Source organism: Protopterus annectens, chromosome 6.part0, assembly GCF_019279795.1.
Source record: "Protopterus annectens isolate FY-2018-M chromosome 6.part0, PAN1.0, whole genome shotgun sequence".
Classification (NCBI taxonomy): domain Eukaryota; kingdom Metazoa; phylum Chordata; order Ceratodontiformes; family Protopteridae; genus Protopterus; species Protopterus annectens.
In genome coordinates this window covers 172,568,162-172,592,790 of record NC_056737.1, presented here as the reverse complement: position 1 = coordinate 172,592,790, position 24,629 = coordinate 172,568,162, and the positions used below count along the sequence as shown (strand labels likewise).

Here is a 24,629-nt window from a genome sequence, read left to right as displayed (position 1 = left end):
GTTTTTTAAGGTGTGGCAATGGTATGTCATGAGTGTGGAGTTCATGGCAAATTTTAGTGTTTTGTTGTAGCATGTCTCTAGTTTATTTAAGTCTGTCTTTTTAAGATTGATAAGTGTGGGAGAGGCATAGAGAATTGTTGACAGGAGGTGGTTTCTAGCTATAGCTGCCCTAGACCTGTCTGTTAAGAATTTTTGTTTCTGTATACTGTTCCCATTTTTTGTGTATCTTCTTGATTGTTTGTGATATGTGTAAGCCAGGTCTTAGTTTGTTGTCAATTATGACTCCTAGTAGTTTTGTTTGTGGTTCAGGAAACATTTTTGTATTATTCCTAGCAGTGATGTAGAAGGTGGGTGAGGGTCTGCTGTTCTGGGGGGTTAAAAGATCATGACTTTGGTTTTCTTAGAGTTAAGTATGAGCTGTGAGTTGGTTAGCCATGATTTAATTTCAGTAAAGGCCTTTTGGGTAATGTCTTGAAGCTGTTGTGTAGTGGATGCAGCACTTATCAATGTGGAGTCATCTACATATTGGATAATGGAAGCTATGGGGTGGCGGTGTTGAGATCATTAGTGAAAATGCTGAACAGAAACTGACCAAGGATAGATCCCTGTGGGACTCCCAGTGTAACTGGGAGTAGGGGGTAGAGGTCTTGTAACCATTTTACTGCTGGGTGGCGACCTGTTATGTAACTTTGGAACCATGTGAGAATGGTGGGGCTGAGATTTAGGTTGGTGAGAATAGTAAGTAACTTAAGATGGGAAACTGTATCAAAAGCCTTGGACATATTAATTAAGACTGATGAAACTATTTTACCTTCATTTCTGAAATGATTGATGGTATTGGTAAAGCTGAGGAGGGCAGTTGTAGTACTATGATAGGGTCTAAACCTGTGTTGGTGTTTGGCCAGTAGGTTTTTGGCTATGAGATATTTTAGAAGTTGTGAATGAATGCACCTTTCGTGTAGCTTGGGCAGTGGGGAAAGAATGGTGATGGGTCTATAATTTGTGAGTTCCATTGACTTTCCACCTTTATAGGGGAATTATATGTGAGATTTTCCAGATAGATGGGACATATTTTTCAGCAACTGACAGATTAATAAGCATTGATATGGGGTAGGAAAAGGCTTCTGTTGCTAGTTTTAGGTATTCTGCTGGTAAATTGTCAGTTGCTATTGTGGTGGGTTTCATTTTCTTTAGTAATTTTTCTATAGTATTTATAGAGACAGGTTGGAATGAGAATGTAAATATATACATACATAAAAAAAAGTTTTTATTTTTTAAATTTTGAATAATTTTTGGGCCAAATTGGGCAGGGAGTATATGTGCAACTTCGGGCGGATGTCATGTCACTACAGTGTGCGGCGTAAGCAGATTTGAGCAGCAATCCAAACGCTAGTATTGTATCAAGAGAAGGTTTTAAAAAACCTCTACGGAACTCCCAAAACCGTAACCACGGATGGTCAGTATGATGTAAGTAATAATAAAAAGATAGAGGGAACTCTGAACCCATCAGAAGTTAATTTAGAGGACACCTCTTGAATCCGGTTCCTCTATAGGTAACAGGAAGGGATTTCAACCTTTAGGGTTTCAAGTTTACAACTACACTGAATTTTTAGTTGATACGGTGAAAACCACACCACACGATAGCAGCAAGAGAAGTGCATATACCGACTTCCCATCCACAAGACTCATGAAGCCTGACAGGGTGGGGGCATCATTTATCTTGACACTATTAACTAGAAGAATACTACTAGACAACCAATTATAACAAAGAAATAAATCTACTTTTTTGAGAACTGAACACCCAACTTATTCGAAAGATTCACAAATCAGTAGAGACACCCACCATCAGGCCGATCATCTAAAACCTACAATTTGGGTGTGGCGATTGACCATTTTAGGCAAACTAGGGGAGTGGCTATGGGGCATCTTGTGCCCCATATTTCATAACCTAGTTATGCTAGAAATGGAAAATCAATTTAAAAGCTTTTTTCCAACGATTATATTGAATTTGGTAGCTGTCATCCCAAACATATTTTTAAGAACATCCTGAAGGGACAGTGCATAAGGTCAATAACAGTGTGTGTAGTAATAATTTAATTTAAACTCAAATAATGTAAAAAAGACATCCTTAAAAGATATTTGGGAATTAACCTCCATTGACACACACAAAACATATACATAGGGACTATTTTGACTGTGTATTTAAAAAAACAAAAAAAAAAAAAAAAAACTGGAGGTACAATCAACAAACAACAACAACAAAACAAAGAAGATTTGGAGGGGGAAAAAGCTGTGGTAGTTGTAATTATTGTAAATACAACTTTCAAAAAAAAGAGTGAAGAGTCTTAGTCTTAGGCAACAGCAGTCAAGGGTGGTGTACCTGCGCCCTGTGTACCATCTGTTCACAAAGGAAAAAGGAAACTCAGGGCAGGATATATATATACCTATATAAAAAAAAGAAAAAAGGATACAAAGAATGCACTTAGCAGGCATGTATTAGACAAAGGACATGACAGTGTATGGGGGGTAGTGAACTTTTTTTTCTATCTTATAGAAGAGTGTAAAAAATTATTTGTGGACCACAACCCCCTGGCCTAAATGACTACATTAGCATTAAACCTTTTCTAATGTTGGACGGGTTTGACCTTTTTTAAATTAAAGATGGAGACATAACAAATATGAACATATATAAAAGTTTTTTTTTTTAAAATTTTTTGAAATTTTTTTTGCAAAATAGAGTATAAAGGGGTGTGTCAATTGTCTGAGAGATCAGATGAAAGCTAAAAACCATACCTGAATGGAGTGTTTTGTGGTTTTGGAATGAGAATGTGTTATTATTGTTTGTGGGTTTGTGTGTCGATGATACATAGGGTTGGTTATTTTTTGTTAGAGACAGAATGCTTTCTGTGAAATATTTATTAAATTGCTCTGCAATGGTGACTGTGCTAACTGGAATATAAGGAGGAGGTGTTAAGGTTTATCCAAGATGAAGGATATTTTTTATTCAGTTCCAACATTTTTGTGGATTTCTTTTTCCATTATAGGTTTGTGTGGTAATTTTTTTTTTGTGTAGTTTGATTTGGTGTTTGACTTTATTCCTGATTTGCTGATATGCTAATCGATTTGGTTGAGTTTTGTTAGTATGCCATAATTGCTAAGTATTATCCCTTAGCTTAAGAAGGGTTATTGTTTCATTGGTTAGCCATAGTGTATATTTTACCTTTGATTGGGCTGTTCTAGGAGGTGCCACTCCATTAAGAATGTTAAGGAAAGTATTGCTGAAATCTTCTACTGTGACATCTAGGAGTAGGTGCTTAAGAGGAGTCCAGTTGCAGTTTTTTAGAGTATTTATTAGATCCTGAGGGGTTGAATTTTTGTTATTATTAATTTGGCACTAAATGGTATGATCAGTAGGGTTGGTGTTTTGCCTGAGGAGATACGTTGGCATATGGTCACTGAGACTGTCAGGTAGACAACCAGCTGTTTTGTAATGCTGAAAATTGTTAGTCATGACCCAATCAAGGATAGACGGTCTGTTCGATTTTTTTTTCTATTCTGGTAGGATAATTTGTGTGAAACCATAGATGTTGATGTTATTGCTTGGGTTTTATGAGTTACAGGTCATCTAGTCTGTACTGAAAGCACCCATGATAATAGTTTCTTGATTAATGGTATCTGAGATGTATCGGAGGATGTATTCTGTTGTGGAGTCATTATTACCTGGTGGGATATAGGTAGCTGTTATGCATATATACTCATTCTGGTTAAGTTGCAATTTGGTTAGTAGTATTTCAACATTATTTAAGTTTAGTATACTAACGCTTAGTGGTTGTAGTGTGAGGTTATTCTTAAAGACTATGGCTATTCTACCTCCTCTCTTCCCTTTTCTGTCTGCTCTAAGTATTTTGTAGCCAGGAAGGTGATTTCATTATCGGAAATGTGTAGCTTCTGCTAAATCTCTGTTAAGATGGCTATGTCTGGGGAAAACAGGGATAGAGTGGCATAAAATTATTGAACCGTATTGACATCACTTCTGAGATTTAGATTTAAAAGAAGCAAGTCTGAGTGTTCATGAGGTACGTTGGGTATATTTTGAGCTTAAGGATGGTATGGGGAGGTATAGTCAGGACCTGGATTTGATATATATCTCCACTTATTGTTAGCTTTGTAGCTACAGTATGTGTATTAATGTGTGGAATAATTTGGATATGTGCTTATAATAGCTATACAAAATTTTTTGGGGCATGTTTAAGAGGGGATATTTTATGAGATATTAGGTCAATGAAAGTAATCTTTAAGATAACTAATGATATTTATAAGTGAGTGTTTTGGTTGTGTGGGGAGTTGCTGGATGTAGTTTTGTGGCTTGGATGGGGTATGGTTAGTTGGGAATGATAAGTTTTTAAATGGGCAGCTGTTGTGAGGAGCATGAGTATTATGCTATATAGTCATAATATTTTGGTGTCAGTGAGTTGTTTAGGAAGTATACAATCTGATTTGTATTAGCACAGGTGTGTAAGCTTAGGTGGAAAATAACAGTTACTAGTGGATTTTAGGTGATAATTTAATGTTTGCGGGAAGGTATAGTGGTTGAGAGGAATGATGCCTAGTTGGGTTATTTGAGTAGTCGTTAGAAAGAGCAAGGAGTTTTATTTACATGGTTGGTGGATTATATCATGCAATGGTTAAATGAATTTGCCAACTGATTGGATAGGAGGTATGGTGGGAATGGTTTGGGTAAAAAATAAATTTAGGGTTATTGGAGGTGGGTGGGAATGTGGGCAGGGTAGTGAAGTGGAATGAGCCTGAGTGCAGCGGATTGAGCCAATGGGGCAGGCTAGGGGAGCGGAGTGAGCCCAAGCGAGAGTGAATGCAGCAGGTTGAGCTGATCTTGGAGATGAACAATAAGATAACTATATGTTTAAATTGAAATGGCACTGATAAATGCAAACTTTTTATTGAAATAACTACTGGTTCATTATCTATTACTGTTTTGTGAGGAACAGTTTTCTGATTCATACATTAGATTGTGTGCTGTAACTAGGTGCATATAAATTAAATAATGCAGTGAAACTATGAATTTGTAGCAGGCATCAAGTTTCATCTTATGGGTGGCATGCCAGTTATGAGAAATAGGAGATGCTTAAAGAAGAGATGGAAAGAGACAGGAGGAGCCAGTGGTTTTACAAGCTGTTTCTGAGAGACACTGTCTTGCTCGATAGAGGAAGCCAAGCTTCTAATGTGTTTTTAATGGCATGCAGAATATGTTGATAAAATTTAAAATTTACATCTATTGTGATTCCTGTATAATGCGTGGTACTACTACAGTTGTGGTGTTTACTGATGTAATTTAAAAGGTACGTTTTTTGTTTGAGTGCACTTCAGGTAAGAATTGCATTTGCTTGGTTTTCTTTGGCTTTAAGATTAATGACATGTTTGCAGCCCTTACTTGATAGAAGAGAGGGCCTCTTGGGTATTTTTTTAGGTTTTAAATGAGTTGGAGCTGCACAGATAAGGGTTGAATCATCTCTGTAGGATACTTGGTTGTGTTCTGGAGGTTATTTATTAGTATGTGAAATAGTAATGAACCCAAGACTGATCCTTAAGGGACTCCAATAGAGACTGGGAGAAATGGTGGGAATTCATGCTGCCATTTTACAGCCTGCTACATATTTGATAAGTAGCTATGAAATTGAGAGGGATGGGCTATTAAGGCCTAAATAAGAAAATTTGATAGGAGATATTAGGCTATCGACCCAGAGGTCATTTTACACCTTGCCATTTCAACCCAATGCAATACCGTAGAAGTACTAGTCAGTACCCAAGATTGCATTTAGTGATGACTGCCCATGCCCAGGATGGTTGTGGGTACTGTCCCTGGTAAGAATTTACAGTGCCCCATCCACTCATCCAAGTTCCTTTTGAACAGTCTCATCGAGGGGCTCTGTTTTACATGAATTGGTAGCCTGTTCCAAAGACGTGGCAGTCTCTGGGAGATAAAGCTGCCCCTGCAGCATGTCCTATTTAAGTCCCAGAACATATTTATTTGAGTCCCTGGAACGGGTCACTCTAGACCTATTTGATTTATGGATATGCAGTAAGTTCATTAGGTTAGGGTCTTGGGTTGCTCATTAGGCCAGGCAAAAGTCTCCACTAAGATATCTATACGATAAGGAGTATAGTGGCAGGGACTTTATTCAGTCTGTGTAAGGCACATGCTTGAGGCCCTTGATCTTCTTTTTTAGAAACCTCTGAGGTTTGTCTAACTCATGCAGGTGATTAGTATGGTATATACCGAATGGGCGTTATGATCAATTATGAGCCAGATAAATGCCAAGTATAGGGGGGTTATAACTTCTTTTGCTCTTGAGAAGATGTCTCTGCTAATCAAGTGAGCTAAGTGGAAAGCTTTTCTTACACTGGTAGACATGTGGTGGTCAAAGTTAAGGTCATGGTCAACCTGTGATCCAAGGTCCCTTACTACTTCATGGGTACTTATGGTACTGTCGTGAATGTAGAGAGGTGGCCATTAATTGTACTAGTGAGGCATTCAGAGACACCTACTTTGTTAGACCTAGTGATGAATATGCAGTCTAGTTTAAATTGCCTGCTACTACTTTTGTTGAATTTTGTGAGGGAGTTGATAAGATGGGCTAGTGGGAGTTTCAGAGTTAATGACTTACTAGTCAATAGTAATAACTCACAGAATGATAATTTTCCTGGACAGTGTAATTTATCCAACCGAGGCTATCTTCTTTTCTTCTGCTCTTTGGATATTATTTCCAAATGGCATCTTTAGGGCTACCATGCATATGTTTTTATGTTTATTGATTTTCAGTATAATGAATTCTTCGTTTCTGCATTATTACATTTTGTATTTGTGTATGGAGAGTTAGTTCAAGTTTTTTTTTTAGATATGATGGCTGTTCTACTTCATTTATATGTTTTCTGTCCAGTGTAAGGATATCATATTGAGGGAGCAGGATTTCTTCATCATTCATGTCATGTATTAGCTAGATTTCTGTTACTATAAGAATATCAAGTGAGTACAATGCTATGTATGAATGGTGGACAGGTTGTTTGATGCAGATATTTATATTTATATTGAAGAAGAGGAAACAAAATCCTTGGTTTGAGAAAGAACTGGGAGAGGAATAGGCAGTTTTGGATATAAGTCTGGTATTTGTATTTAAATAGTTCAGATCATGCAGTTTTGTCCATGTCTGGTGATATTTTAAGATCATAGGATGAAAAGTTGGGTGTTGGGCAAGCAGTAGTGATGCCCAACATGTTCTTGCCTTTAAGTAATTTAATGTGAATACTCTAGGGCTTGTGTTAGTTAAAGTGCTGTCTCCTAATGCTCCATTTTCAATCAGTGATCCAGGACATCCATCTATCATTCATAGTTTCATAGGTTCATAGGTAGGTACTAGGCTATCGGCCCAAGGGCCTATGTAAGCCTAGCCAGCAAGGTTCCATAGCTTATGCCACCCAAGAAAGTTATTTTCCTGTGCCACTGTCCAGCAGAGACACAGAAGTGGTGTATTTCCTATTTCCCCATCCACTCATCAGGATTTTTCCTGAAGAGTGCTAATGAAGAACTTTGCTTGACATAGATGGGTAGCTTGTTCCAGAGTATAGGAAGTCTTTGGGACAGGAATCTATCCCTCCAGCATGTCCTGTTTATTGTGGTGACAAGGTTTAGGTCCCTAGAGCATGTAGCTTGGAGGGATTGGGATTTCTTTAGGTGTAGCATGTCCAGCAGCTCTGGGTTTGACATAGCTTTATATGTTAGGCAGAGATCACCTCGGAGTAGGCGATATGCTACGGAGTAAAGCTGGAGTTTTTTGAGGCGGTCAGTGTAGGGCATTTGTTTGAAGCCAGCAATCCTATTTGTGAGGTACTTCTTTGGCCTTTCCAGCTTCTGCAGATGTCTTGTGAGGTACATTCCAAAAGGGGCATTGTACTCTATAATGGGTCTAATGAGTGAGGAGTAGAGGGGAACAATGACCTCTTCTTTCCTGGATGAGAACCCTTTTATGATGAGGTGTGCCATGTAGAAGGACTTTCTGACTACTGTGGCGATGTGGCTATCAAAGGAGAGACTACTGTCCACCTGGGTCCCAAGGTCTCTTATCACGCATTACTGCCTAGGTGGTAGTTCATGGGTACAGAGTTTTTACCAAAGGGGATGGCACTGCACTGCACTTTTTGGCATTGAGCTTGAGGCCATGGCTCTGACACCAGGCATCTGTCTCAGTGAGGCCCTTCTGTAGTAGTTTGCAGTCATCTGCGAACTTCATTAGCCAGAGGTCTTTTGTGTTAGCCTGTACTTCAGATAAGTAGATACAAAACAGGAAAGGTCCCAGGAGGGAACCCTGTGGTACACCACTTGTCACTGCTTTGAGATCAGATTTGTAGTCTGCAACATTTACAGTGTGGGTTCTGTCAGTGAGCCAGTTGGCAACCCACCTTGTGACATAGGGATTTATACCTAGTTTAGTGAGTTTAGCTATAATTCCAGAATGGGGGATGGTGTTGAAAACCTTGGCAAGGTCAAGATAGGCTGTGTGAACCACTTTACCCTCATCCACGGCTTTGGTGACTGCCTCAAAGAAGTCAATCAGGTTCAGGAGGCATGATCTGCCTTTCACAAACCCGAACTGGGTGGGATCCAGAGTTTGGAGGTTACCAATGTGTCTGTTTATGAATTCCATGATGATACATTCCATGACCTTGCAGACCAGGCTCGTCAGGCTAATAGGTCGATAGTTCCCGGGATCAGTGGTGGCTTCCCCTTTGTGGAGTGGGATAACTGTTGCTGTATGCCATTCAGTGGGCACAAAGCCTGATGCGAGGCTATTATTGAACATGGTGCTTATGTGGGGAGCCAGTTCATTCTGAAGTTCATGTAAAATGCAGCCTGGGATGTTGTCTGTTCCCATGGATGCTGTGTTTTTGGCTTTAGAGAGTGCAGCTTTTATCTGTGTAGTTGTGATTACAGGGACTCTGCATTCTTCTGGTATAGATATGGGCCATTTAGGGGGTGAGAGGGGGGTAAAGATAGCACTGAACCTATCTGCCAGGATGTTGGCAATATCAGTTGGTTCTGTAATTTTCATGCCTTTGTGCTGTAACTCAGAGCAGATCTGGGTGTTGCCATCTAGATTCTTAACATAGCTATAGAATGCTTTGTGGTTGTCCTTGGATTTAGTGGTGATTTTGTTTTCATAGCTAGCTCTGGAGCATCTTATAAGGGATCTTAGCTTCTTAATGAGACTGACCAGGGAGCTCCTCCACTCAAGGGATTTTACTCTCTTTTGCAACAGTTTCTTCCTTCTGTTGTACAGTTTGTTTATGGCAGGGGACCACCAAATTGGCTTCCTTTTTTTGGAGGATAGCGTCTTGGTTCTGTTTGGATTCTAATCCACCTACTGCCTGCCTTTATGGATTGTGGGAGTAAACTGGAGAAATCCTATGCAAACACAGGAAGGAGAAGCAGACTCCACACAGAAGGCAACCCTGCCAAGAATCGAACTGGAGAAACACTTGCTGTAAAGCAACAATGTTATCTGTTGTGCCACTGTGCTGCCCTTAAACCAGAATACTAGACACCAAAATACAGAAAATTAGAAAACACAGTCCATTGCAAAGACTGAGTAAAATGTGAGTTAATAAAAGCTTCTGTGTACCTACAGCTTAGTGTCATATGAAAGACAGCACACAATGCTAGGGATTCCAGTTTAACATCATACGATAGACAGCATACAATGCTAGGCATTTCAAGTTTAACATCATACAATAGACAGCACACAATGGTAGGGATACCAGTTTAGCATCATACAATAGACAGCATGCAGTGCTAGTGATTCCAGTTTAACATGATAACCACAGTCATTATTACACTGGAATTCCTAGCACTGTGTGCTGTCTATCGTATGATGTTAAACTGGAATCCCTAGCACACAGTGTTAGGGATTCCAATTTAACATTATACGATAGATAGCACACAATGCTAGGGATTCCAGTTTAGAAAATGATGGAATCGATTCTCCTCAGCCTAGAACACTGGAGAAAGTCACCAGCCAAGAATTTAATGAAAAATAAAATTGAATGTTTAATGCTTTAAGCTACTACAAGCTTTTTGTCAGCATAAATATATCAACTTCTTCAGAAAAACGGAAACGTCACCATGACTTTTCCCATTAAATACAATAAACATTTGACAATTAGCATTAATTACTTGTTAAAAACCTTATGAAATAATAAATAATTGATGAAATTGCCTAACTGACAATTTTAAACCTACCACAAATGGGCTATGAATTTACAATAATATATACAATAAATGTAAGTAACTGACTAAAAAAGTTTACTAAAAATCATTACAATTGCTATTGTTCAAAAAGCTGACAAATTACTGAAGCAATAATACAAAATACTTACATATATCACAAATACTTACATATATGTCTATTAAGATCACTTTCATACTAAATTATATATAGCCATATTATCTTTCCATGAATTCACCAGATCCAAAGTTACTCAGATCCAGTAAAATCCTACTCTACGCTATCCCCATTTTCATTGAACCTAAAAAGCTAACATAAATGGTAAAATATATCAATATATAAAGATAAAATTGATGAGGGTAATATTAATAAGGGTAAAATTAATAAGGGTAAAATTAATGTTACCAAAGTGCAAAAGCACCCGGTGACACCAGTTTACAATATATAGCCAAAAAAAACTTAGTGTAAAAAACTCAGTGCAAAACTCAATAGAAAAAACTCCATAGAAAAAACTATACTATTATCTATTTAGCTCCTCAATCTCCACATGCATGTGATGGATAATTTGCCATTGATACCCGGGTGGTGACAAGCATCCAACCTCAGTTGCCAAATCAATTCCCTAACTTCAAGGATAAGGGAATCAGTCCCACCCCTACCGTCCAACTGAGTTTGATCAATAGCTGTGAATAAAAAGGAATGAAGGGGGTTCTCCATGATGTGTTTCGCTAAGGCATTATCCAATTTGCCCTTCTTAATAGCGTACAGGTGTTCATATATACTCTCCTGCAATTTTCTGTCGGTTTTTCCAACATAGAAAATAGGCCAATGAGTACACTTAGCTAAATAAACAACTTGCAGTCTCGAACAATTATATCTACCCTGTACTTTGTGTCTGATTTTTCTTATGGTAAAAACAGACCCTGTATAGATGTACCTACAATAATGGCACATATTGCATTTAAACATACCAATTCTGGCCTTTGCACTCTTAGGTTTTCTCTCTAATAGATCTTTTAAGTTTGGGCCTCTTCTAAAGGTTAACTTGGGTGTTTCCATGCTGTCCCCCTGAATGATTCCTTCCTGCATGATTAAGTTCCAATTTTTGTGGATGATGGAAATAATTTCCTTATCCATACTATATGTTAAAATAAAGCTACAGGGATTCAATACTTTAACCTTTAGGCTAGGATTGGAAATTTCACCTGGTGAATTAACAGAGTTCAGAATGGGAGAATAAAAACTGTTTTTTCGTTTATTTCAGACCTCTATTATTAAGTTCGCTATGAGCTCCTCTGAATATCCTCTTTTTATAAAGAGACTTTCCATAAATTTACATTCTTCCATGAAGTCACTCTCCTTAGTGACCATTCTAGCAGCTCTTACCAGTTGACCCTTAATAATAGATGTTTTCTGATAAAAGGGTGACAACTGTTAAACTGTAGATAACTATTTGAAAAAGTTTCTTGCAACTTGTGTCATTGGATAGCTCCACATCTAGATATGAGATCTTATCTTTCTCAAAGCTAGATGTGAACTTCAAAAATTCTGTAGAATTATTGAAATGGTCCATAAGAGCCATAGCTTGTTCACTATCTCCTTTCAGGGTGATAAAAATATCATCCAAAAAGCGAGTGTACATAACTACTCTATCCTGGTAAATGGGATTGGTGAAGACAAATTGTCTTTCCCAAAAAGCCATCACCAGGTTAGCTACACTGGCTCCACAAGGGGAACACATAGGTACCCCTACCTTTTGGAGAAAAACATTTTTGTAGAAAGTGACATAATTACTGGACAGGATTATGTCCAGTAATTCACTCACCATTTGTATCTCTATATTGGGGGTCACTTTGGAGCTCATCATAAGTGGAATCCAATCCAAGACCACCGAGTGAGGGAAAGAAGAGTATAAGTCCTTTAAGTCTACAGTCATAAAATGACTGTTGACCCTGAAATGAACTTGGTTAACTCTGGCCAAAAAGGACCAAGAATCTTTGGATATCTGAGACTCACTTTCCACATATTTTTTCAATATGGAATCTATCACTTTTGCGCTTGCGTATGTTATGCACCCTCTTGCGCTGTCCAAAGGGTGCATGGGGGGATCCTCAAGATTTTTGTGGATCTTAGGGGCCCCAAAAATTGCAGGTACTTTAGGCCCAGGGGTAGCTATATAGTTGTATAACTTCAAATCTATAGTATTGTTGATGAACATGTCATTGTAATAAGAAGCAATCCTAGAGAATTCTATGTTCAACTCATTCTTAGATACTTCCACGTAAGTATCCGAAAATAAAATAATTTCCATTTTCCGGATATAATCTTCATTGTTCATCACGACTAGCCCACCCACTTTATCAGGCTTCATAACTCTAACTGGGTCACTACACAATAATTCTAACAGATTTCTCTTCCTTACTAATATTAATTCTCTACTCTGTTTTCTCAGGGTTATGATTGAAGTAGTGACAGATGTCCAACTCACTTATCTGTTCAAACAATGCCAAAATCGGGCACAAGGTGGATTATAGGTACTAGGTATAGAAACAGAGAGAGAATCTGACTCCCTAGTGCCATTACCCAATAAAAATTGTAAATTCAATTTTCTGACGAACATTTTTAGATCCAATATGGTTCTAGCTATGTTTGCCCTCCTAGAAGGGAAAAAAGATAAACCCTTAGCTAGCAATTCCACCAATTTATAAGGAAAATGAAAGTCAGAAAAATTGTAGATTTTAAAGCCCAGTTCAGCATTTGTTATGATAACACAAGGTTTGTAAGGAAATGGGTCAACCAAGGTCTCAAGTTCCCCTAGTTCCTCCTGTTCTTTAACTTGTTTCTGGTCTTCCGACCCTGGTGAATAGGGTGTGGAGAGGCTACATTCTGAAAATTTACATTCTCTGTCACCTGGGTAAAGGTTACCAAACTGTTTTGAGCTGCTAGGTGGTCACTACATCGGACCATTTCAGTAGAATCGATGTTATCCACAGGAACATTCGTGGGACCACTCGGTCCCGGTCCTGGTCTTGCATCATTCAAATTAGATCCACTAAGTACATTGAAACTAGGAGCCAAGTAATTTCCTTGGGAGGAAGGTGGTTTGGGATAATCAAAGCCATCTTTATATGCCTTAATATCCCTCTGTAGTTTCTTTATTGTATTAGTTGTAATTTTATTAATGTACTAGTCGATACTACTGAACTACCTTTCATAATCAAAACGATACCGATAGAAATTCAAATAATTCCTAATTTCTTCATCCAGCTTGGTTATAGCTAATGTTAAAGCATCCGCTGCCTGTTGGTAATGGCTACTTATACAGTTCAACAGCTCAAATCCATGTCTATCAAAAAGATTAATTAAATCTAAATGAAAAGCCGATCCTTTGACCAGCCCTGTAGGATATTGCCAGGACCTAAGCCCTTTTGGCACCACTTTGGCCTGGCTACATTCATAAAAATAAGCTATTTCCAATTTTATTTTTTTAAGTTTCATCACGTTTTGATCGAATAAGTTAAGTTTATGAGGTAAATCAACCACAACCATCCTATTGCCTTGATTTTCTTGTAAGAAAAAAGGATGGCCTAGCCACTGATCAAGTTTCAGCGGCTCAGGAACTTTCTGCACAAAGGAATTTTGTCTGCAAGAACTGGAAGGCAATCTTTCCTGATTAAGACCATTAATCATAGGTAAACCACCATGGAGCTCTTCTCTGGGGGAGGTGGAACCACCCGAAGAAGATGCAGTTTCGTTGTGCAAACCAGAAGGAAGCACAGGTGCCAAAACGCCTGAATGTTTAATAACGTTGTTCCCGGTACCAGAACCCAAAACATCAGTATTAGGATTCTGTTGTTATCCGATGCATCCGTCGAAATGCTCAGAAAGTTTATTTTCTTTCTGGGTAAGTAGTTTGAGTAACTGGGTCAAACTCATTGCTTCTTCCTCCATAGAAGATCCAAATAAAGGTGGAGGGGGAGTTTCCATCATACACAAACCGACAAACCAAACCACGAAAAAGAACAAAACACTCCACAAGATAGAAAATGATGGAATCGACTCTCCTCAGCCTAGATCACTGGAAAAAGTCACCAGCCAAGAATTTAATGAAAAATAAAATTGAATGTTTAATGCTTTAAGCTACTACAAGCTTTTCATCAGCATAAATATACAGACTTCTTCAGAAAAACGGAACTAATTTTTTATTTTGGCTATATATTGTAAACTGGTGTCACCGGGTGCTTTTGCACTTTGGTAACATTAATTTTACCCTTATTAATTTTACCCTTATTAATATTACCCTCATCAATTTTATCTTTATATATTGATATATTTTACCATTTATGTTAGCTTTTTAGGTTCATGAAAATGGGGATAGCGTAGAGTAGGATTTTACTGGATCTGGTGAATTCATGGAAGGATAATCTGGCTATATATAATTTAGTATGAAAGTGATCTTAATTGACATATATGTAAGTATTTTGTATTATTGCTTCAGTAATTTGTCAGCTTTTTGAACAATAGCAATTGTAATGATTTTTAGTAAACTTTTTTAGTCACAGTTTCTTACATTTATTGTATATATTATTGTAAATTCATTGTAAATTCATAGCCCATTTGTGGTAGGTTTAAAATTGTCCGTTAGGCTATTTCATCAATTATTTATTATTTCATAAGGTTTTTAACAAGTAACTAATGCTAATTGTCAAATGTTTATTGTATTTAAAGGGAAAAGTCATGGTGACATTGTTTCCGTTTTTCTGAAGAAGTTGGTATATTTATGCTGATGAAAAGCTTGTAGTAGCTTAAAGCATTAAACATTCGATTTTATTTTTCATTATATTCTTGGCTGGTGACTTTTTCCAGTGTTCTAGGCTGAGGAGAGTCGATTCCATCATTTTCTATCTTGTGGAGGGATTCCAGTTTAACATCATATGATAGCACACAATGCTAGGGATTCCAGTTTAACATCATACGATAGACAGCACACAATTTTATTTTATTTATTTTTTATTTTACATTTGTTGAACAGGATAGTCCGACTGGATGCATGCCCATTTTCAGCAGAGGCCCGGGGAGAAAAGCTCCAAGGGTAAGCAGATACAGCATTACATAATACCAGCATTACATATTACAAACAGACTATTTACAGAGATTACATAAGTAAGCAAGTTAAACAAGTTCCACAGGTTACAGTTAATCCTGAGCACAAGTCAGGATTAAATTAAATTACACAGTAAACTGGTTAACAGATTTTTACACATTCTAGATAGAGTTAGCCAGGCTTGATACATTGACATAGCCAGTTAAGTGACAAATGTTGTTTGAGTCTAATTTTAAATTGACCTAGGGTGGAATGTAAGGTAATATCAGCTGGAAGAGAGTTCCAGGATATACTTACAGAGTTTGCAAAGAGAGAATCACCGGCTGTGTTATTAATTTTGCTAGTCTGAATTAGTAGTTTGTTAGAGGATCGAAGCGGTCTAGGATTGTTATAGGGGGTGATAATATTTTTAAGTGCAGGAGTATTGTCCGTATTATAGAGGATTTTATAGGCCATAATCAGTTGGTTATGCTGGATTAGGCTGGGTAGTTCAAGCCACCCAAGCTGATTTAGATTGATGCAATGATGTGTCCTAAAAGGCAGTCCAGTGGCAAACCTGGTAATGTGGTTGTAGCAAATTGAGAGTTTGTTAAGGACAGTCTTGTTTAAATTCGAGAGTAGAGGGGATGCATACAGAAGGGTTGAAAGAAGGTGAGAGCGAGCTATGGCAATTTTAGTTGGAGGGGTTAGGAAGGCTTTTATTCTGTAAAGTGACCCTAGTTTTTTATTGATGGTTTTGATAGTTTGGTTAACATGTAGGTCAAATTTTAGATTATTGTCTATGATGACACCTAATAGTTTTGCAGATGGGTCGGGGAGATTATTGTGCCATCATTTGATTTTATGGTAAAGGTGAAAGCAGTAGACCTAAGTGTTGGTGAAAATAACAGCATTTTAGTGTTTTTGGGATTTAGGATCAGACGATGTTCAGAAAGCCAGTTTTCTATTGTATTAAAGGTGGTCTGGGTAGCTGACCATAACTCTACTGGAGATGTGGCTGAGCAAATCAGAGTAGAGTCATCAGCATATTGGATACAGCTGACTTTTGGGATGACAGTATAAAGGTCGTTAATGAAGATGGAGAACAGCAAGGGCCCTAGTATAGAGCCTTGTGGTATTCTAAGGGTGTTATTTAGAAGGTTAGAGCATTTGTTCTGCCAGAGGACAGCCTGCTGTCGACCATTCAGGTATGACTGAAACCATTGGAGGGCTCTAGTATCTAGACAGAATGTTTGCAGGGTGTGGATTAAAAGTTGGTGATCAACCATATCAAATGTCTTGGAAAGATCCGAAAAGAGGGCTGAGGATATATAATTATTGTTGCGATTATGGTTTATGGTGTTAGTAAAGGCTAGGAGGGCTGAAGTAGTGCTGTGATGAGGATGGAAGCCATGTGTCATGTGTTCCAGAGGAGAAATTTCCAATCCAACTGGTGAGAAAGTATTATTAGAGTAGATAATTAAAGTGTTAGGAAAGACCTAAAGGAGATACACTGCAAAGACCTTCCCCCTTTTTAATGCTAGGGATTCCAGTTTAACATGATAACCACAGTCATAAAGTAATAAGGGAGTAATAAGGGGCAGGTACTACAGAACTATACTATATTCTAGAATTCTTGCAGCAAAAAAGGAAATTAATAAATGTAGTTTACTAATATTATTATTATTATTATATCATTATGTAAGATTTTTCCTTTTATTCTTTTTTCAGGGATGTATAATATTGCATTTCTTGCACTGACTATAATGTTTCAGACAATTCTTCTTTCTCTGTCAAATCCTTTTAATCCTTTCTCTACCTTCTAGACTATCAGAAGTTTGCATGTATATATCAGAAAATGGCACCCATTTCCTTTCAGACTTTCTGCAGGTCTCTTCATCAAGGCAGTGAAAAAGAAAGAGTAAAAACTTCCACACTGTCAAGCATCCTTGGCTAAAGAGTGGACTCTGATTTTTCTTTATGAATGAATGTTTAGCATTACCTTATGTTGCTTATAGCATAAGGCTGTTTCATTTACTCAGTAACATGTTGGCTACTAAGTCATGAAAGACAAATGTAAAATAAAGCAGTTCTAATGTCAGTTAATATATTTTTACTCCAGATCCCTCGTTCAGTATGCAGTGAAAGTTGTCCTGTAGGATACAGGAAGGTGCCTCAGCCTGGTCAGCCCATCTGCTGTTTCAACTGTGTCATGTGTTCCAGAGGGGAAATTTCCAATCAAACTGGTGAGAAAGTATTATTAGAGTAGATAATTAAAGTGTTAGGAAAGACCTAAAGGAGATAGATACACTGCAAAGACCTTCCCCCTTTTTAACAACCTTTTTTGATTTTATTGGTCTTTTTTAGCATTTATTATCATACAAGTTACCCATGTAAAGGAAAAATAACACTATCACTGTGAGGCAATGTCGTAATGAAGTAGTCAGGTATGAAAAAATACAAAACCAAAAAATTAAAAACATATATATAATATTTCCAGTGCATAAATACACACACACACACACACACACACACACACACACACACACACACACACACACACACACACACACACACACACACATCTCAGTACCTTTGTCAACCTTTTCTACAATTCTGTCTCCCTATATGCAAGTATATGCATATGTACATGTTTATACGCACACACACATGCACACATATACATACATGCCTACAAACATACATACATACAGATATTTCAAGCAAGGGCATTAATGCCCTTCTAGCTTGCCTATATACCAAAACACTTGTTCCCATAATAAGTGTCCAGGCTGTTCTTAAAAATATCTAAACTAGTACTTGCTTTAATGAAAATTGGTAGTCTGTTCCATGCATCAACTACTCGGTCAAACCAATTAGTACACTTTTTATTCCTATAGAATCTTCTACCTAGGTTGTCTGATGATTCTCTAGTACTTTTTGTTAAACCCAAACATAAATGCCCTATATGCCTGAATAAGATCTCCTCTTAGATATCTGTAAGAATCACTGTACAAGTTCAAATATTTTAGTCTTTCATAATAACTTAAATTTTCACATCCATGGATACCCTTGGTATACTTCTGTTGTACTCTTTCCAGTTTACTCATGCTTGTTTTCTTATAGGGTTTCCATATTGTTATTCCATACTCATGTTTGGGTCTAATGTAACTAACAAACATGACTTCATTATTTTTGATTTCCTAGACTTTATAAATCTTTTTATACAACCTATAGCTCTATAACTATCATTAACCAATTGGTTGATATGATTAGAAAAACTCATATGAGCTCTGTGTGACCTTTTTGTACATCCACGTACTGGCCATACTTATAGGTTTAATGTTTCAACAGATTATCACACCCGCAATATAATTTATCTTGCTACTTGCATAGAATGCAGTTGTTTCTATGTGAGGAAGAGTAATTGCACCTTTTTTGAGAGAATAAGAGAGCATCTCTATAGTACTAGGATGGGTGACATCAGAAGTGCAATAGCTAAACATACTTTAGAGAAGGGTGCTGTTCATACCTTTCTTTTTAGAGCTATAGAAGTGGTTTATGAGAATGAATGGGGGGTGACTTAAGGAACTTTACTGAGTTGAGGGAGTTACATTGGGTCATAAACCTACAGGCTGACAAGTCACCAGGTATTAATGGGAAGGTCTGTTTAAAGCCCTACTTGAAATGTAGAGGCTTACATCATTAAACAGTTTAATTGGATTGATCTGTTAATTGCTGGTGTTATATGTGGTTGTGTTTTACTGACTGTTTTTATTGTCTGATGAAGCACTTTGTGTGTTAAAATGCTTACCTGTGTTTATTTTATTAAAGTATTTTATTTTAGATACTCTGTCATGTTGTGCCTTTGGTTGGATTTTTATACTATTATTTCATTTTCACATCTGGCACTTTTCCGGTGAATTTCTCTTGTTTTTCATATTCATATCTATACTGATATTAATATTCTCAATTTTTCTCCACAAAACTTTTTCCAGAGTTTCACCACTCTTTTTATATTTAAAAAATATAAAATGGATGCTCTGTTGTCTCTACCCCATAAAGTAAACACACACTTTTAACTTTCTTTTTAAATGACATATTCCATTTTAATTATAACCTATTTATTACCAGTCTCTATAACAAATCTTGACACTCTACTATATTGGTACACAAGTTTTTCCAGACATTAATGGCTTTAATCACGTCTTCTGGTACATTTTCTGATGGATTTGCATAATGATATTGTTTCATCTCATTATTGTACTGTATCCTATTCTTCTATATCATCATTTTTAATTCTTAGTGTTAGTATTTTTTCTTGATAATACTTAATTTCTTCATTTATATATTATTTTTCTCTTTTTCTTATTCTCATGTTTTATAACTTTTTGTACTTACATATACACATTCTCACTATTAATTTATTATTCTCCTCCTTTACCCACTTTAATACCCATTGCAAGTTTAAATAATTAGAATAAACAATTGTATTTAGTAACCCCAGACCCCTTCATATTCATTGATATGTAACGCATTTATTTTTACTGGGTTTAATCTTGAACATCATATGAAAGAAAATGCCGATTGCACAATTTCTTTTTCTTATTTTTGTGGGATCATATGAGCATTCATATATGCTGTTTTCCCATTAATACAGAATTCACCCGATAAACCATTTTCCTGAATGTTCATCTATACTTTTCTTCCACACAATTAATTTTCAACATTTTATCGCTTCCTGTATTTTTTATCTTTCTCTTTCTTTTTACCTTTTCCCCTTAAATCACAGTTACTCTCTTGCAATTATAATGTTCATGTTAGCCACCACAGTCTAATATTTGATGAAACAGATTCCCTCTTTCCTTGCTAGTTATATATGCATATAATGCTAGAATTCTATAAACATGTTCTCTTCACCTCACATTCAGTTAATCTTCCCATCCTTACCAATGTTACCTATAGTATTTTCATTATTTTTTATACACTACAACCATTCTGGAACAACATTCACTTCCTAAGATCCATATTATATTTGCACGCCACAATTTTTCTGATTGCAGACTTTCTTCAGTTGCCAGGAATCTTATACTCTCTAGCAGAATAACATTCATATCACATTTAGCACATCATTCTAGTATTCATATCCTTAATAATACTGTTCACATTTACTAAAAGTACGTTAAATTTGTTGCTTTTCCTCTTTTTAAAGTTTAAGAGAAATATTTAAAAATTTTCATCTTCTTAGTTTTAGTTATTTCCTCAATTGAATGTTTTTTTCTGGGTTTATGTCCAAATAATCCATTATCCATTATCCTCTGAATCAGTTTTTTCACTTGCTAAAACTTAAAATGAATACATAAAAATAGTAACAATCACTTCTTCTGACTTATTTGCATTGTGCTGTCCTGATTTTTCCCTCCATATTTTTCTCTTCTTCTATAGTTTCTTCATCACCTAGCTCATCCTCTTCCCCAGCATATTGTTATCTTTCCTCCTGTATATTTTCTTCCTTTTCCCCATCTTTTTAATTATTTACTGTTTGGTCTTGACAGTCCCATCCAAAAGTGTCCCTTTTTTATACAGCCTGCATTCAGACACACACCTTCTTGCTGTATGTCCCTTTTCTCCACACTGATTACATTGTATCTTGTCACAATTATTAATTAAATGAGACAAGTGACCACAAAAGAAACATGATTTAGGCTGGCCAACATATCTTAATGCACCTCTATCACTAACCACAAAAATAACACTTGCCAAGCGTTTCACCATTTTTTTTTTTTTTACATTTCCTACCTCCACCCTGTATTCCATAACTTTTGCTCATCTGCAACTTTTACTATATTATCAATAGTTTCATACATCAGTTGTAAACTGCAATGTAACATTTTTCTAATACTTAGGTTACTACCAGAAAATGAATAATTGTTCCACAGATAAATATATGTCTTTTTGTTGTACAGTTCCAAAATTCCATAATCAGTCCATCAGATTCAAATGTTATGTCACAAAAAGTATTTTTGTCCCAATATATATGAAAGACCAAATTTACTGAGCTTTAAAACCCATAACAATTAACAAATTGTCCCATATATACTTGTATATTACAGTGTCACTTTTGGTTCTTATTATCACATTTGGGCTTCTGTTCTTTTTAAAAACAATTTTACTTACAATTTGTTGTGGCTCTCCTTTTTTGCCTGCTCTCACTGCTCCATAAGTTTTATTTACTGCATTATCTTCTGCCACAAAACCAGATATCTTCTCAGTTTCTGTTTTCCTCTTTTATTTTGTCAATGGTGCATAAACTGCTACAGTCCCTGCTGTCAAATCCCCTTGTTGTTTTTTCCACAGTACCATCCTCATCACTTCTAAAAAATATATCTGCCATCTCACCCCATGAAACAGCAGAATGGTCACCTGGATCATCCTATTCAAGTATTTTAACAGAACATTATCTCCAGGTCCTCCTAATGCCAGTTCTGTTATTTGCACTTCAACATAATCACTCAGTTACTTCACCACAGAGACACATTTGTAACAAACACCACACAGGAATCTTTAGTTACATTCTGAAGCTCCACATTGAACAAAATGTTCTCCAAATTCTCACTTTCCACCTCCAAACTCTCCACAGCTTTTCTCTCCTCCTTCATGCTGCTGTTGTGTCACTTGGTCATCTTCCTTCCTGCTGTAGGAGCTCTCCATTGCCACATAGTGAAAAATGAGTAGGCGAAGTTCCCAGATTCCTTCTCAAATTTCTCCTGGTAGTAGAAATACCACCTCAGGTCTCCCCTGAAAAGAGACCACTAGCCTAATGGGACTAATCTGTTCAACAATGGATTAATAAAAAAATAAAAACATTTTATAAAAAAAGTAATTTGCTTTTTACTCCATGGGGCAAATTATTTGATATTTGTCCAAGGAACTAGTGAACTCCATAGATGAGATATTTGCAAGTATTTTCACAATGGAAGTCAAAGTCACCCTGAAATTAGGTCCTGTGTGTCATGCATACAAGAAATATAATATTGTGTTTTTTCCAAAAGTTGGTCGTGTCACATTGAGAACTTTCAGATAGCAAATATGAAACAAATTAATAAGTAATTATTATATGGTATTATTTCAGACTTATGGCTCTCTGATCAAATTTGTTGTTATTAGAGTAAGTATGTTTTACCAGTTTGTGTCTTCTTAATGTACTTGCAATCAGAAGTTTGGGTTTTGCAAAGAATAAGTGTCCATAACCCTGATATTTCATATGACCAGAATAGAGCTTTGATCATCATTTACTACCACAAAAATTGAACCTGTGCTATGTTTTCTTTTTCCTAGATTCTGTTTCCTGTGTGAAGTGCACTCCAGATGAATGGCCCAATGATAAACTGGACAAGTGTGTTAAGAAACAGTATGAATACCTTTCTTATGAACAGCCTCTTGGAAACATTTTATCTGCATTTCCCATCTTCATGGCAGTAACTACTGCTTTTGTCTTTGCTACATTTATGAGGTCCCATAACACTCCTGTTGTTAAAGCAAACAACCGTGAACTCAGCTATATCCTCCTGATAAGTCTTGTACTGTGCTTCCTCTGTTCATTGATCTTCATTGGTCGACCCACCCACCTGACCTGCATGTTGCGCCAAGTTACTTTTGGCATCATTTTTACACTTTCTGTTTCTTGCATTTTAGCTAAAACTGTTGTGGTTATCATTGCTTTCAAAGCTAGTAAACCAAACAGCAATCTAAAAAAATATGTTGGGCCCAGGCTGCCAAAAGCTTTGGTTACTATCTGTACACTTATCCAAGTTATAATATGTGCTAACTGGTTAATTATGTGCCCTCCATTTCAGAATGAAAACACAACTTCTGTAACAGGGAAGATCATTGTAGAATGCAATGAAGGTTCACCTACAGCATTTTGGTGTATGGTTTCCTATATGGGCCTGTTAGCCACTGTAAGCCTTGTAGTAGCATTTCTATCCAGGAACCTCCCAGACAGCTTTAATGAGGCTAAATACATCACATTCAGTATGCTGGTTTTTGTCTCTGTATGGTTGTCATTCATTCCAGCCTACCTGAGCACACTAGGGAAGTACATGGTGGCTGTGGAAATGTTTGCCATTGTGTCCTCTGGTGCTGGTCTTCTATTTTGCATATTTACTCCTAAATGTTTCATTATTCTATTCAGGCCCAATCTGAACACCAGAGATTACCTAATGGGAAAAGGTGGATTTAAAAATTGAAAGGATTAGAAAAGAGATCTAGTCAATGGTGTAATGATTTCATCTACTTATTTAGACATTATTTATTGTAGTGCTTATGTCACAAATTCAGAGCAGACATTACTTTAGATGTACCAACCAACTATGCATCACCTTCAACATTTTGTGATGGTGTCATTTATCATTATTGGATCGTGCTTACAGTGACATGATTTGCATGACAGCGAGGTCCTCAGTTTAAACAGTATGAAAGCAGCTAGCATTTTTTGTCCTTCTAAAGGACTGGCAATCTTTCCATATTAAGCATACAAAATAATTGACCATGGAGGCCAGTGAAAGGAGATCAAAATGGAATGGATAAAAAAATGAAATTTTAATGCAGAGTTTCACATAATAGCAAGGAAAATTAAGAAGGTATGTTTAAATGAGCAGTAAAAAATAATTACAAGAAGGCAATAGAATGGGAAAGATAAGGTCTATACAAGATCATACCTCTTAACTCTCCAGATTTCTGCAGAATGTCTAGATTTTTGCCTCATATTTTTGGTCTATTTCTAAAAATGTGTGCTTTTCTGGCAAATTACTGGGATGATCTGAGGAATGAAGTCACTAAATAAAAACATACATTTGAATTTCAGACTTCATATCCTTCATGAAATGCTTGTCAAAATAAATCCTGTTATTCTAGCAACTTTCTAAGTTTATAAGAGCAATATTTAAAACCTGTCCCTGTTTTTGGGCCTTTGTCCCCCAATTATGTTAGACTTTGTCCATATTTCTTGCATTAAGAGGTTGAGAGGTATGAATGAGATGGATAATATTATGGCAAAATTCCATGTAAAAAAGGGTATGAAAAAAAGATAAAGATGGGAGGAACCCAATAGAAGCAGAAAAAGAGGCCGCAAGATTATATGGAAGAGATATAGAAGGACCCTAACATCATAGATACACACAGTGGTATATTCTCTAATCTATAGCCATACATCACTAGAAACACCTTCTAATAATAAGGCCACTGGAAGT

The 24,629-nt window shown here is 36.6% G+C and overlaps 1 protein-coding gene across 1 annotated transcript in view; it reads left to right on the top strand.

Moving 5' to 3' along the window:
* Window positions 1–23,627, top strand: part of LOC122803791 (extracellular calcium-sensing receptor-like) — a 131,350-nt gene extending 107,723 nt beyond the window's left edge. Inside the window, exons 4-5 of the mRNA XM_044073478.1 lie at window positions 17,501–17,624; window positions 22,717–23,627. Of these exons, the coding sequence (XP_043929413.1) occupies window positions 17,501–17,624; window positions 22,717–23,627 (1,035 nt within the window). The remainder of the gene's footprint in view (window positions 1–17,500; window positions 17,625–22,716) is intronic.
* Window positions 23,628–24,629: the final 1,002 nt, after the last annotated feature.